The sequence below is a fragment of the Lissotriton helveticus genome, chromosome 8 (assembly GCF_964261635.1).
Source record: "Lissotriton helveticus chromosome 8, aLisHel1.1, whole genome shotgun sequence".
In the NCBI taxonomy this organism is placed as follows: domain Eukaryota; kingdom Metazoa; phylum Chordata; class Amphibia; order Caudata; family Salamandridae; genus Lissotriton; species Lissotriton helveticus.
In genome coordinates, this window is record NC_136069.1 from 79,919,102 (window position 1) to 79,935,264 (window position 16,163).

At 46.1% G+C, this 16,163-nt stretch overlaps 2 protein-coding genes across 3 annotated transcripts in view; one reads left to right on the forward strand and one right to left on the reverse strand.

Moving 5' to 3' along the window:
• The window catches only part of LOC144772394 (uncharacterized), a 552,770-nt gene that overhangs the window by 261,834 nt on the left and 274,773 nt on the right, over positions 1-16,163 (forward strand). The gene's annotated exons all lie outside the window — the stretch shown is intronic.
• On the reverse strand, positions 5,211-6,968 carry LOC144772389 (uncharacterized). Its single transcript, XM_078656663.1, has one exon. It carries the CDS (start codon positions 6,341-6,343, stop codon positions 5,774-5,776), a length of 570 nt encoding a protein of 189 aa, XP_078512789.1. The 5' UTR covers positions 6,344-6,968; the 3' UTR covers positions 5,211-5,773.

The window sequence follows — 16,163 nt, forward strand, 5'->3', positions numbered from 1 at the left end:
TGTGTGTATGATGTGTTAGGTTGAGTGTAATCCTGGCTCCTGATTTCTGTAAGGTTTGGAATTGTCTGGCCATTTGCTTGCTGACTCCAGGGTAAAGGATGTTCCCGTAGTCTAGTTTTCTTGTTATGAGGGCTTGGGTAAGATTCCATGTGTGCTGGTGGGTAACCATTTGAAGATTTTCTTCAGCATCTTTACGGTGTGGAAGCAGGAGGCAGTTATGGTGTTGACTTTGGCAGTCAACTCATTGTTAATGACAATATTGAGGTTATTGGTGAGGTGGTGGGTAGGTTCCGTTGGCCACTAGTTGGAGTACCATGGTGATAATTTCCTGCGCAAAATCACAACTTCCGTCTTGTCGGTATTCAGTTTGAGGCAGTTGTTTTATCCAGTTGGCGTCCTAGGTCATGCAGTTGGCAAACTTGGCCCAGGTGGTAGGCGTTTTGTCCACAGGGGAGCTGTGTGTTATCAGCACAGGATAGGATGCGGATACCATGGGAATGAATGATGCTGGCATACAGGATCATGTAGGTGTTGAAGAGGGTCTGGCTAAGTGATGAGCCGCAGATCAGGTTGCAGGCTTCCGAACAGTAGGGTGCCGGGCTGACTGATTGGGTACAACCAGTCTGGAAGAAGCACATCCAGTAGATTGTGGGTCCTTGGAGGTCAGTTTTATGTAGCTATGTTAAGAGTATGGGGTGAAATACGGTGATGAAGGCCCCAGTGAGGCCTAGTAGTATGATGGCTGCAGTTTCTTCTCTGTTCATGATCCTGTGGGTGTCATCTGTTACGATTTCCTTGCTATGGTTTGGTCTGAACCCAGACTGCATGGAGTCTAGGAGATTGTAATTGTTGAGGTGGTTGGCTAGGTGTTTGTTGATCGACTTCTCCAGGACTTTAAAAGTATGGCGTAATTTCCAAGCTGAATGTCTTTTTCCTTCATCCATACACTGGGAGAAAATGAATAAGGAAGCTGTCCAAACTAATAAACTGCATAATGGAAAATTGTGTTACTATTGACGTTTCCTTTACCATGAGGAGGGGTAGAACGTCCAGTACCAGAATGATTCCTGTGTAGACCAAGGAATTGACAGAAGGTGGGGTGGACTTCCAGGGTGCGGAAGTGGATGTTGAAGGGCAAGTGATAGGGTGAACCAAAGGTCTGGTTGTTTGGGAAAAGCCCAAGTAACGTGACTCTTTACAGGCCAAGGAAATGCATGATTTGCTTGCAGTCCTGATGACTGAAGAGAAGTATAATTGGAAGAGAGAGGCATTGTATGGAAAGGAAGAAGCATCTGAGAAAGTGAAGAGGAAGGGTGTCGTAGCTTTGTTTCTAAATGATGACAAATTGTAGAGACAGTCAGATGTGAGAGAGGTGTTAATTACTGGTAGCTACAGCAGATGTGATGCTGCAGTTGGTAAAAGAGGGAGCAAGAAAGATCAGAGACGAAATCCACTGAGAAAACAAGATGGTGTGGATTGTTCTAAACAACAGAGGAGGCAAAGAGCTCCAGGATATTAAACAGATTGAAATGTATATAGATACTATTGCCTCGCTTGTGATTTATATAGCTTTATGTTTTAAATGTTGCATTGTGAGAAAAGGAGATGTGTTATACCTTTGAGCTAGGTCATCCTTCATTCATTCTCACTCTTCCTCTTTGCTTTTCTTCATCTCACTCCCTCACCATTTAAATTTTCTCTGCAAATCTCCCTCTCCTGCTCTCTATCTTTTTTTCTCTATCCTTGTGCCTCTTTTTTGCTTTCTTTTTCTCCTTCCTTCATTTTTCTTCATCCTCCATTTTTCTCCCTCCTCCTTACTTTTAAAAGCACAAGCAAATTATGATACTACGACAGCTTGTAAGCGCAGTGCTTAAGAAAGGAAGGGGTGAAATTGAGAGTAATATGTTTGGATATGACATAGTAGAAGACAAGAGATACAGGGTAGAAATAGCACTGAGAAATGTCAAAGATAAACGGGGAGGGGTGGGGTTGAGTGCCGGGTCTGAGGGAACGGTGGCAAAGAGAAGTTGCCGAATAAATAATGCACCCGGGGACTGTTGTACGATACCTAAGAAGTGTGATGAGGATATAGAAAGCGACATAACTGACGTGGACGGAGAGGGGGGGTGGGTGGGAGGCTGTGGCTGCTGCTGGATTTCTTTTTGCATTTAGTTTGAAGGATGCATTTACCTATGTTTTTCATTGTTCAAAGGGGGGGGGAGGGGAGTTTTTCAGCAAAAGAAAAAACTGAAGAAGTTGAGATTGGCCCTTGAAATGCTCTGAAAAATACACTGGTCTACACAAAAGCGCTTGATTGAAAATTGCCGCCCGACCTCCGGGGTGTGGGCTCAATGGCCGTGTATCCACCGGTGGGAATGAGAGGCGCTATCCGTGACAATTGAGGGTGCCTGAGTATTTGTTATTTGATCACTGTGACTCTGCAATAAACAATTTTTTTTAAAAGATAAAGCTGGAGGCCAGATACGGTTTGTGAGAAAGGAGTGGAAAATTACTACACAGAAATAGAGCTGCTGTCCTCCCCGGTGACATGCTTCTATAGTGTTATTTAAGGTAGGTACTCATTTTATCCATCAACCCCCTTATGGTGATGTCCTGTGTGTCAAAGCCACACCTGTTACGCCCGTGAGCTGATCTAGATTACATCAAATGATGTAATTTCCTGGGATGGTATTAATATGCCTAAACCTGAGAAATTCCTACTTCATTTTAGTAATTGAAATATGTCAAGTATGGAAATATGTGTCTGCAGCACTAACAGCGAACTCTATTCAAGCACATTACCCCGGTCCTCCCGCCCTAAAGACATCTGGGGGCCGTTCAGGAGTTACGTTGCTACGACGATCCGAGTGTCGGATACACAGCTCGAACTGGGGATAGTTCCTTCCGGGGTAGGGTGAACATATTGTTGTGGCTTACTGTAAAACTGGCGATACCATTCGAAATAATGATTAAGTGTGGATTAAGTACTAAGGCTAAGGGGCCCATTAGGATGTTGGGCGGATCACCACCGCCATGCGGGCGGTGGCGATCCGCCCGACATCCTTTGCCGCCCGCCACCCATTTCCCCCGCGCCATATTAGTATGGTGGGGGGACCGCGGCGGACGGAAAAACCGCTCCCTGCTTTTCCGCCCGGTCGCCTTGCGGCCGGGGCGGAAAATGTTTAATATGGTGGCGGTGTCTATCAGACACCGCCAGCCATATTATGATGGGCTTTGGGGAATGCCTTTCCGTGGTGGCAATGCCCCCACGGAAAGGCATGCGGAGACTCCCTGTGGGGGCCCGTTGCGGGCCCCCTGGGACTCCGCGGGGTGGAGGGGTGCACGCGCATTTCAAAGTGCAACATGGCAGGCACCGCGCGGTGCCTGTCATGTTGTGCTGTGAAATGCACAACGTGCATTTTTACCATTGCGGCGGGCGACGCTTTCAGCACCGCCCGCCGCAATGGTAAAAATACAGCATGCGCCCGCCAGTGCGGCGGGCGCATCCTAATGGCCAAGGCGGGACCGCCACTCCCATGTTGGGCGGTCCCGTTTTGCACGGGGATGGCGGGCGGGCAAAGTCTGCCCGCTATCCTAATGGACCCCTTAGACTTTACACAAATGGGCGGGCGGAGGAGGGAGCTGTCAATGATTGATGCGATATGGATAGATGGACTGGCTGCTGGGACTGTTCGGCTTGAACGCTCGCATTGGGAACGAATGTTTATGTCTGTTTCAGTACTGGCCTCCGGCATACCGCGCCATCTCCTTTGTGACTAATTTTCAAATGTAATGTTGATGTAGATAATAACAGCGAGCACTCATGTTGATTGCGATGTACTGTAATAAAATGGTAAATAAAGTTAAAAAAAAAGTATGGAAATATATGTTATCCCAATGCTGGATTGTGGGTCAATGACTTAAAAAAAGAGTAAATACTATTAACAGCTTGATAAGGTGTATGTCAATAAAGAAGCAAAATGTAAAACTGAAGTTGGTATCGTCAAATGAGTTGTGAAAGCAGTGCAGGTAAATCAAACAGATTATAGTGCGGATGATGAGTCTGGTGACTCAGTGGACTAATGCATCCACTGCAGGGGCCTGTGATGGACCTCATGGTCACAGGTTCAAATCCCGGTGGGTCCACTCAATCTTTCATCCATCTGGGGTCCATAAAATGAGAACCATTGAATTGGGTAACAATGAAAATCTGTTATTCAGCGCCAAGAGACCTCTGGGTGAACGTGCTCTTTACAAATACATGTTACGTTATGAGTAGCCAAAGTTGAATTTAGAAAATCTCCAACCTTTCCACTGCAATAAAATGGTTGATTTTTTTTTTTTTTGCTTTTGTTTGTGGATTAAATTAAAATCTTAGAAATTGCTTAGGCCTGGTCCTAGGATTTCAGTTATCATTAAGTGGGAATCCACAGAAGTCAAAAGATTAAGAATCAGTTCTCTAGAACTAGCCCGACTGAGGGTGTGATTTCGATAGCTGTGCAGGGCACGGTTTGTTCAGTTTTGGGCTCGACTTCTGTACCTTCAGACTAAGGGGTCTGATATGATGGCAGGCGGACAAAGTCCGCCTGCCACCGTAACAGCAAAAGGGACCGCCCGCCATATGTGTGGCGGTCCCTTGATGCTGATTAGGATGCACCCGCCACACTGGCGGGCGCATTCTGCATTTTTTACATTGCGGCGGGCGGTGCTTTCAGCAGCAACCGCTGCAATGTAAAAAAGGCATGTTGTGCATTTGCATGCACAACATGGCAGGCACCGCAGGCACCGTGCGCTGCCTGCCACGTTGTGTATGCAAATGGTACCCTCCCCCATGTGCACCCCCTAACATCCTGGGGGCCCGCCACCATATTCAGCCCCTTTTCCGCCCGGTCGACTCGTCGACGGGCGGAAAACTGATGGACGGTCTTTCCGTCCGCCGGGGTCTCCCCCGCAACGTAATATGGTGGAGGGTAATGGGATGCGGGCGGTGGAAAATGGCGGGCGGATCCACCCGCCATACTAATAGACCCCTAAGAGTTACACAAGTACTGTAAAATCATATCATAAAAACATAAATGAACAACAGAGCAGTTGTAACGTTTCGCTTGTTATCACTGCAACTCACACTCAATGCTGCATTTGCTTCATTTCCTGAAGAAAAATAATCTGACTACAGTACATTCTTATTTTATAAATCTCAACACCGTAACTGAGTTAAAAAAATATATTTTTTATTTAAATACAATAATGATTGCTAAATGTGATCTTAAAAAGTTATTATTCAAGTTGAACACGATTAGATATTGCACTTGATTTACAGTGAAACAGCAAGTTTTGCAGCAGTTAATTGTTTTTGAAAAACACATATTACACTGTATGTATAAATGGAGAGGCTGTGGTCAATAGGAAGTTACCTCAACCAGGGTACTGCTGAGCCTCTGTTTTTAATTATGAAAATAAATAAACTGTTGCCATGGAAGGAGAGGAATGTGCAAAGTATAACAATGACATGACAGATGACGAATGCAAACTATCTTAACTTCTCTCTCCACCTGTATTGTTTATGAGTCTTTTGTCACAGTAGTTCACAGCTTTGAATATTCTTAAAGCAGGCCCCAGGATGGAAGCAGCTTTGCAGCACACCTGGGATCCCTCCCATAGGTCACTGAGTAGAGATGTGCTCAGTCCAAGCGGGGCACCTTATTGTCTCTCTAACTCATGCTTGGAGTCTCTCCAATCCACAAAAAATTAAATGGGCAAAAATCAGTCTTTGTCATATCCCCCTGCTCTTCCTGAACTGCTTGACCATGTCAGTCAGCTTCTCCAGACCCTCCACCAGTCCGTCCCCTGTGGTGGCGCAGCATCCTTGGACATGCCACTCATGACCCCGCACCTTCCGAAGACCAAGCTTTTCCACCAGCCCGGAGGGGCTGCTGGCTCCGGGCAAGTCCTGCTTGTTAGCAAGGACCACAAAAGGCACGTCCTGCATTTCCACATTCTCAAGAATGGCCACCAGCTCAGCTCGGGCCTCCTCAAACCTCTCTGGGTCAGCGCTGTCCACCACAAACAGAAGGCCGTCCGTGTTGATGAAGTAGTGTTTCCACAAAGCTCTGATCTTGTCTTGGCCGCCGACATCCCAGACAGTGAAGGACACGTTTCTGGTGGGCTCCACCGTTTCCACGTTGAAGCCTATGGTTGGTATGGTGGTGACGGTCTCATTCAGCTTCAGTTTATAGATGATTGTTGTTTTCCCAGCAGCGTCGAGCCCCAGCATCAAGATCCGAGCTTTCAGTCCACGAAAGCCCATCAGAGTGTCGTAGAGTGTGCTCAGGAAAAGGCCCATGATGTCCACAATGTTGAGTTCTGGAGCTTGAACCCTCTGGAGCACAAACCTCCTGCGGCTAAGATCCTCTGCAGCTGGGATCTGCTGGAATTCAGACCTGTGGAACTGTAACCCCAGTGAGACTGAATCCTCTGGAGCAATGACTTTCTAAAGCTGGCACCCTCTAGAGCAGTGTCCTGCGGAAGCTAGAAGTCAAAGTTAGAGGTAGTGGATCTCAAATTGTTTGGAAATGTGGCCCTTTAGGAGCAAAGTCCTCCTGGACCCGGGATTCTTTAGAGCTGCACCACAAGAGCTCGGGCACCCGAGCTCCGACCCTCCAGACTTTAGTTAAACTGGAATCATTGGCAGTTTGGATTCCTTAGAGCTTTCAGGAGCTCAGACCTTCCCTTGAGCCGGGACCCTCCGGAGCTCAGCCCACAGGAGATGAACTTCTCTGCAGTTTGTTTCCTCGGAGTGCTGTGATTTTTTTTCTTTCCTTGTCTCTGGTGACGCCCCGTCTCGGCTCCTCTTCTGCACGTTTCCTGCTCTTCTGTGTCTCTGAGCACGACCTTCAGCCTACCTATTTATGCATTGCTGGTGCCAGACCACGCCCCTTCTCGCTTCATCTTTAGAGATAATTCCAGGGGCCACGACTTCTGATTGGCTGCCCGCTGTTGTGCGCGCTGCTATCACAGCAGTTTCTTCCACCTCACCGCTGCTACGCCACAGAAGCCTCTGCTGGAAGAGCCACGCTGGAAGGCGCAGAGTGACACAGACACCGGTGACGTACCCGGAAGAGCTTGTCGCTCGTGTGCCTGCCCACACGCTTATGTATTTTATCTCACCCTGTGCTGGAATAGGAAAACAACTTTACACCGGGAACCCATAAATTGGTGGTCAAAGTCTGTCAGAGAAAAGGGAGTGGAGTCACGAGGGGCGGAGTATGAAAAGCAAAGTCCGACACTCAACTTATACATTGAAAAAAGTATGCTGAATGGTGTCGGCTCCTCTTAGGAATATGGCCTCTCTCTCTCTACTCTCTATATCCTTCTTCTTTTTTTTTCTTTTTTCTCTTCACGCCACCAGGGGAGCGAAAAGATAATCAGACAGGCTGTAAGGGGGCACGGGGGAAACTGGAAAACTTGCAAGCTGGATGAGAAGAAGAAGAAGCAAGCATGAGAATGGACTGACACAAGCCAATCGAGACAATGCCCCCCCCCCCCGTGCGCTTTTCCTTGTCCCTGCTTTCTTCTCCCTTACCCCATGTGTTTTCACTCTGTACCATGTAAATATGCCCTTTATTTTCAATAAAAATTACTGAAATAAGAAAAAAGTATGCTGAAAAGAAATTGACAACAAGGACATATGTGAAAGTAAAACTGCTCCAGAGTATCTAATTGGTCACAAAAAGGCTGTATTTTAAAATATCTTGCACGGTACGAGGACACCTGCTGCATAGTTCATTGTGTGATGAGCAATATTTAGGGGCTTATATTAGTGGCAAGATAACTCTAATGGTTAACATCGTTCTGAGAGCGGTCTGTGGCATAGCTAGACACTTTACAGTAAGATTGGGGGTGTGGGGTGCTGGCGATATTTCCGTGAGTGCTGTCCTGCAGCAAACGCACAGAACGGGGGTTAGTACCACAGCCACCTCCACTTTGCTACACCAGTGGGAGTGTTTTGTGTTTTGTTGAGTCGCAGTTTTGACTCATAAAGTAGCTTAGAGGGTTCATGTGCTTTGTGTAATATGCAGGTCGCCGATTTGTATTTTATTTAGACAAGTGGCCTACTACTGTTGACACTGCGATTATTTTGTTACTTCTAGTTTATAAATTGCAAGCATTCTAATATAGCACAGTGATCTAGTTACTGGCATCAAGGAACTGCACACAAACTGTAAGTCATGGATTTTGATCATTATTCTTTTTCTCAATCTTTAATGTAGGGTTCTATGCTCATGGTGTCAAGATGTATTGTGTTATTATTCACGATGTCCGTATGTTCTGTATAGGAATGTGTGGATTCACTTGACTGAAAATCCGCAGTTGCCTGTGAGCGGATTGGTGTCACTACAACGCATGCTTTTACATCGCATGCCTTTACAACGCGGTTTTTACATCGCATACCATTACAACGCATAATGCTTTTAGGCGCTGGATAGTGAATTATTTAATTTACTATTCCAACTCCAGTCCCCGTGGATAGCAGGGAAGGTGTTGGATAGTATATTAAATACATTCCCTATCCTAGAGCGCCCCCCAGCGCATTGCGTTGTAATGGTTTGCGTTGTAATGGTTGCGATGTAATGGTAGTGCGTTGTAAAAAATTCGTTGTAAGTGATGTTCCCCCCTGTGAGCAGTTGCCAGGATAGGATGCTCCTTCAGTGCAGTCTCTATTTTAAGGATTAAAACGACTTTATCGGACATTGAATCGAGTAGATACTATAATATGATTGGCGACAAGCTAGAGGTGTTAGAGACTGAAGAATCCACGTTTGACTCATCAAAGTTTGAATCATCAAAGTGCACTGGACCTACTTCGTTGAGGTGCTTTTCTTGGTTGACTCCAGTTTTCAGCAATACCGGCGGTGGCTTGCACCAAAGTTTTCATTGTCTGAGGTTTCCCCAAAGGAAAAGGAAAAAGAAGCAGTTAGTGCACATGCGCAAGGTTTTCTAGTATGCCATAGGAAAACGTATAGCTTTGGCATAGCGACAGAGACTTTTGTGATGTCATCTTACGCACCGGAATTAGGGCTGCCATATTGGATGTAGATTTCGTTTTGTTTTTTTTTTCTTTTTTTAAATTTCATTTTGCACAATAAAATTATCAATCTCCATTATCATTTGGTTAACCACATATATCATACATCACAGGCTCCACATGAATTTTCATTATAACTTTACACATTTCAGTATATGGAGAAGTGTGGCTCACTGGTTAGAGGAGGCAGACCTGGAAGCAGACGTCAGCCCGGGACCAGGGTTCAGTTCCCGGCTCGGCGGGGTCTTGAGTCCTAAAATGTCCATGGACTCGACAATTCTCGCTCCGGTGCCTACTCGATTCATGGGTTCACACTCTGTGACTCTGGGCAATAGCTTGCCTAATCTCCACAATGGCCCCTCGTGGCGGGATGCCTGGCTTTCACCTTGCGGATACCCTGCCGGGGTTATCTCACAGGGGAATACCAGGACGGGTTCCCTAAGCAAGCGCTTAGAAACCGATTGGTGATTTGCGCTATATAAATTCCTGTACATTTACATAAACGCTCGCCCCTTACCATCTCCCCCACACTCATTACCATTTATCGATGGCATTTTATAATCCCAACCCTGACCGTGCCTTGTTCATGGGCTGTTGTCCGGGCTTGAGTTTGTTCGCGGAAGCTCGCACAGATTCCCTCTGAATTCGTTCCACTTTCCCCAGATTCTGGACCATTTCTTAGGGCAGCCTCTATGGGTGTATACCGCCCTTTCAGTCACCATTGCGACGTCCTTGTCATTTCTCCACTGCTGGTATGTGGGGAGCGCTCTGGAACCTCAGTTCCTGGCTATGTTTCTCTTTGCTATTGTCATCCCAAGCGTGGCCCAGTTTTTTCCATTGCCAAGTCTAAGTCTGTGGGCTCCCAAGCATTCAGAAGGCATCTCTTGGGATCTGGCGGAACCTCCGCCCCCCCCCCCCCCTTCCCACCTGCAAGACCACGTTCATTACTCGTTCCCAGTAGGATTGTATTTGTGGGCATTCCCATATTATGTGGTAGAATGTTCCCGTGAGTCCACAGTTTCGCAGACATAGTGAGTCAGGCGCGTGCCCCAGCTTATGTAGTGTAGTGCGTGAGTAGTATATGCGGTGAAGCACCTTGAGCTGTATTAATTTGAGCTTGGATGGGATCGCTCCTTCCCGGGGCGAGGCCAGCGCGTCCTACCAGTCTGAGTCCTCCATGTCTCCTAGTTCTGTCTGCCACCTTTCCCTTAGTGTCGTCGTGGGGTCTGGCTGGTTGTTCACTAACTTACGATACGTCTGGGAGATGGCCTTTTTTTCCATATAGTCAGTGAGGAGTCTGTCCTCCAGGGGCGAGGCCTCTGCTAATTGTGTGTCCGGGGAATAACGCTATGGAACGCATGTCTGATTTGTATATATCTATAGAATTCCGTCTCTGCCATTCCGTACGTTTCTCGCAGTTTTGCGAAGGGCAGGACCCCCCCTTTAACCCATAGATCTCCTATTTTGGTAATACCAATGAAGTCCCATTTCTTGGACCCCTTGGTGTTGGCTAAGGTGCCTAAACGTTGGGTCTCCCAGAGGGGGGGTGGCCTGTGTCAAAACTCCCTCCTATCCCAATGCTCTTTGCGCTGTATGCCATATTTTGATTGTGTGAACAGTAGGGCCTGTGAGTGTGTTCTTCCTATTATTGGTATAAGGGCTTTCATCAGGTGATCAGTGGGCAAGACATATCTATCCAGTCTGAATGCCGGTTCCTCCTGCGGGGCATATAACCATTGATTTATCACCACAAGCTGTGCAACCCAGTAGTACAATTTCACGCTAGGTAGTGCAATTCCCCCATCGTACCAGCTGCGGACTAGTTTATGTTGCGCTATACGTGCCGGTTTCCCATCCCACAATAAAGTGGAGACTTCAGCGTCGATTGCTTTAAAATAGGAGGGGGGACTGGGAACGGGGTATTTTGGAGGGCATATAGAAACCTGGGCAGGGCCATCATCTTAAAGAGTGCTGCCCTCCCCAGTAGCGACAATGGAAGTGACCTCCAAAGTTTAACATCAGTACGAAACTTTGTGAGTGGCCGCATTATGTTTTCTTCTACGAAAAGTGTCACCTGTGGTGTTGCATAGATTCCCAAATACTTAAATCCTCTAGTCGCAATTTGTAGCTCACATCCCTGTGGGAGCTTGGGTGTGGGACCATGTATAACATAAAGGAGCGATTTTGACCAGTTTATAGTTCACCCTGACATACTCCCGTATGCAGTACAGATATCCAGTAAGCACACCAATGACCGTGCCGGTGACGTTAAATATATTAACACGTCATCAGCATATAGCGAAATTCTGTCTTTCCAATCTGCCTCCCATCTCATCCCCCGGATCATTACGTCCTGTCTTATCCAGGCGGCAAGCGGTTCCAGTATTAGCGCGAAGAGGAATGGTGGCAGCGGGCAGCCCTGTCTCGTGCCCCTTCCCAGTGTAAACTCTCTTGAGATACGGCCATTTGCTACTACCTGTGCTAGGGGCGCTGTGTACAGTCATTTAATCCATGCACAGTATTTCGGGCCGAACCTCATCTTTTGGAGTACTGCGAATAGAAACGGCCACTCCACGAAGTCAAATGCTATCGTGGCGTCTAACGAGAGGATAGCCGCATCTTCTTGGATCATTGATATCCGAACCAATACTCCATTCAGACGTCTTAAGTTGAGGGAGGGATTGCTCCCTGGAATAAACCCTGATTGGTCTGGGTGGAGTAGTGTCTTAAGGTGAGGTTGCAGATGGAGTGCCAATGCTTTGGCTAGTATCTTGGCTTCTGCATGTATCAGGGATATTGGGCGGTAGGATGAGCCACTTAGTGGAGGCTTACCTGGCTTATATATTGCTACGATTGTGGCTAGGCGTTGATCCTTTGGTAATGTCCCCCTTTCAAAACTCTTGTTATATATATCAAGTAAGTGGGGCATGATCCATCCTGCTACCTTTTTATATAGTTTAGCGGCAGGCCATTAGGCCCCATTGCCTTCCCTATGTGAAGTGTCGATAGTGCCACCCCCAATTCCTCATTCATAAATGCTGCTTCTAATTCAAGCCTTTCTTCCTGTGTTAGTGTAGGCATTTTAATGTCTCGGAGAAACTGTATGTTCTCCTCCACGGTGGCTGTGGCTCACGGCGTATATACCTTTTCGTAATGTAGATTCCTTTCTAAGCGTAACATTTCTAGAGTGACAGTCAAGCTTATGTGTGACACGACATGCACTGCTGCAAGCGTTGGCATGCCGCCATGTTGAATCTACTTTCTGCAACCATTTTAACCCATTCTAATTGGTGTATAATGCAGCATGCACTGCTGCAGGCGCCGACGTGCTGCCATTTTAAAAACTGTGGGGGTGTTCAGTAGCTTGGCGGTGAAAAGATTACACGCGCAGTAGCGTTGTACTTTGGATTAATCTCAACTTTGCGTTCAGCATGGTGATGCACACACTTGACGAATAGAACAAATGACGCTCATATAGCGTATCGATGTTGTGGTAACATTATGTTTTAATTATACAGATTCTTTGCTCGTTATGATGATGCGCACTCCTTCTATTAAGGAGAACGTCTTGAAGTTGCTTTGCGGTGATGCACACACCTGTTTGATGCAGTGACTTACTTGTATTATTTGAAATATAGGTTGTAAAAGCATATCTGCTGGGTTACATATTTTTAAAACACACGGTGTTGGCAAGTTATTTCTTAAAGATTTAATACTACACCCTAATCTTTATTTTGAAAATACTTTTACCAGTTTACACACTCATAACACTACACCCAAGACATTATTATAGTAAGAGGTTACAGGGTACTTCACTATTGATATTTTAAAAAACACTATATAATTTTAACTACCTATATAGACAGCTAGCCTGTACATAAAATGCAGTCAGTTACACCACCATCACCATTTTTAGATGTATCTGGGAATCCGTCAATTGCATGGAAAAACTGTTATGATGCTTTTGTTATGTACTTAGATGCAATTGGAACGTCACATTATCGCCCTGAAAGGAAAATATGTCTACTCCTTCCCTCGATGGGTTTCGAAGGAAGGTTTGATTATACACATCAATCACCGCTTCCAATTAATAAAGGTGATGAACCGGATGAATATATGGAAACAGTTAAAAACCAGGAACTCAGATTTTACATTCAACACAGTCTGGTAGTATTCAGAGACCGGTTTTTTAAGAGGGAACAAAGATGTGGTCAGAATGTTGACACATATTTCAGCACTCAGAAGGTTGGTTGCTGACTGTTTTTTTAAGGCATTTACTGACCAACTAGTCAGGGATCAATACATCTGCTAGTGCACAGACAGGTCTATACAACAGAAGCTTCTCTCTATAGATAATCTGTCTCTTGACAAAACAATAAGAATGCAGAAAAGCATAGAAATGTCTAAAGTGCCTGTAAAGGGACTCAAAGACAAGTCGAGAAAGAGACTATAAGGGCAGTGAAAATGAAGACAAGTCAGTCGACATAACATGGGGTGACCGTGGCTAAGTCTCCGCCACCGGCCGCAATCTCCATCTCCGGGCCAGAATCTCCACCTCCGGTCCGGAATCTCCACCTCTGGGCCAAAATCTCCGCCACCAGGCCAGAATCTCCAGCCCGAGTGCGGACGTAAAGTTAGTAGTCGTAAATCCATTCTGTGAATACCAAAAGTAGTAAGTGCATTCTGTGAATACCAAAAGTAGTAAGTTCGTTCTGTGAATACCAAAAGTAGTAAATTTAGCATTTTGTCTTAAGTTAGTTCTGTGAATCGGGCCCACTGTATTGTTGACCATGAGCGGTGCTTCCAAATGGTTTTTAAAACTTGATCTGACAGCAGCTTATTATCAGGTAATTCTTGATCCGTCTTCTAGACATCTTACAGCTTTCGTATTGGCCATAAGCATGTTTCAATACTGCAGGATGCCATTTGGGTTTGCGTCGGCGGATGCAGTCTTTCAGAAGATAATGTTTCAGATGTTTAAGGATGTCAAAGATGTGGCCATTTTCAAGACGATGTTTTGATCTATGGAGCAACGAGAGAAGAACGTGATACTACTTTAACCGACGTTTTGAGCATAATGCAGGCAAAAGGTGCGGCATTGACAGTGGAAAAGTGTCCGTGTTTGAGAGATAAGGTAGAATATTATAGACATGTAAGGCCTGATTGACAAAGGGCCTTCGCGCTCATGGCGGAACCCCTGCAGTCATGGGGAGTCTCTGCACTCGGGGCGGAATCTCCACAATGAGAATTCCACCCGTGCACCACCACGAGTGCGTAGGCCCTTTGTGAATCAAGCCCGTAGTGTCTGAGCATGGGGTTGAACCAAGGCCTGGGCTTGTCACAGCTATCATTGATGGTTCTCCACCTGTTGACAAGACCGGACTCCAGTCCTTTATTGGTCTTTGCGAGTTTTTTTTCAAGTTTCACATCTAAGTACGCGTCGAAAGGAAAACCTTTGACGTATATGTTAAAGAAAATGTTACCTTTATTTGGGATAAGTCTTGTCAAGAGGCTTTTGAATGGATTTGATCTCAATTGGTAGGGTCAAGGATTTTGAAACTGTTTGATCCAAGAGTGTAATGTACTGTCACAGTTGATGCAAGCAGTTTAAGACTAGGCGCTGTTCTCACTGAAGTAAAAGATGGTCTTGAAAACTCATTGGGTTATGCTTCCACAGTATTGAGAGGATCTGAAATTAATTGTTCAATAATTGAAAAAGAGTTGTTTGTAGATAAGCCTTGCGTAAAATTGGATGGTGGGGTAGACTTATTAAGGAGACCCCATTGTGGTCAAATGGATTGCTGCCCCAACTGGCAGGCCTGGTGGGCTTCTGAGACTGGGATGCTATAGGGATTTCCACCCTTGGAGATGTTATGCTGGGTACGGCCCTTACGTCCTTTGCGGAACTCCAACAGGACTTCATGGTGTCCAAGACTCAATTTTACAAATATTAGCAGCTCAGACATGCTCTTCTCCCTAGTTTCTCAAAACTGGAGTCACTCCCAGACTTCAGCCCTATGAAAGCCAAACTGTTTATGGGGGATCTACAGGATCACCAAATGTCTAAAATGTACCAGTCCCTGGTGACTAATAGTTCCACCACATTGGAAAGACCCTGGGAGTAGGATCTGGACCCATTGGAAAGTGAAGACTGGACAGAGGCTCTTTATTGCCCTAGAGAACCTGCTATCACTATGCGGCTAATAGTTCCACCACATTGGATAGACCCTGGGAGGAGGATCTGGGCCCATTGGAAAGTGAAGACTGGACAGAGGCTCTTTATTCCCCTAGAGAACCTGCTATCGCTATGCGGCTTCGCTTAATTCAATTTAATTATCTACATCGGGTGTACTATACCTGTGTTCGTCTATATAGGATGGCCTGATAGCCTCTCCGCTTTGCCTACGATGTGGGCGCGATGAAGGTACTTTCTTTCATACGGTTTGGCAATGTGAGATGATTGTGCGATTCGTCAAAGAGTGTTGGCATGCCTGTCGGAGGTCCTGGGATGGGACCTTCCCTGCTCACCCAGGCTTGTACTCCTGCATGTTATGGAAGGGATTGGAGGCAATATATACAAACGCCACCTAATGTTTTTGGGTTTTACGCTAGCCAAACGCGACATTGCACGCCACTGGAAGGCAACTGCCTCGCCCCCCGTAGCAGCATGGAGAATGGCTTGAACTTCAATATGGGCCTGGAGCTTCCGATTTTTAAGGCCAGGGCATGTCCGCGTAAGCACACAAAGATATGGAGGCGGTGGGGTGAATATAGAGGCCTTCCGTTAGAACCTGCCTCACTTGGTATTGACACACACTGAAGATGGTATGTTGCAATGTAGTTCAGGAGTAGCTCTGCTTAGCCGGGGTCTTCTTCATTTCTCCTTTTGCTTTCACTTTTTACTGTGAGGGACGAGCAGCAACTGGTGGGGAGGGCATATTGGTAGTGCATCAGGGGGTGGGGGTGGGGGGGTTATTACTCTTTTTTGTTGTTATGTTATGTTGTCTTATAATTTGTATATCATAAACGTCAATGCTCTTATTGTATAAGATCTGTGGCAGAAGTTCTTTGGGTTACA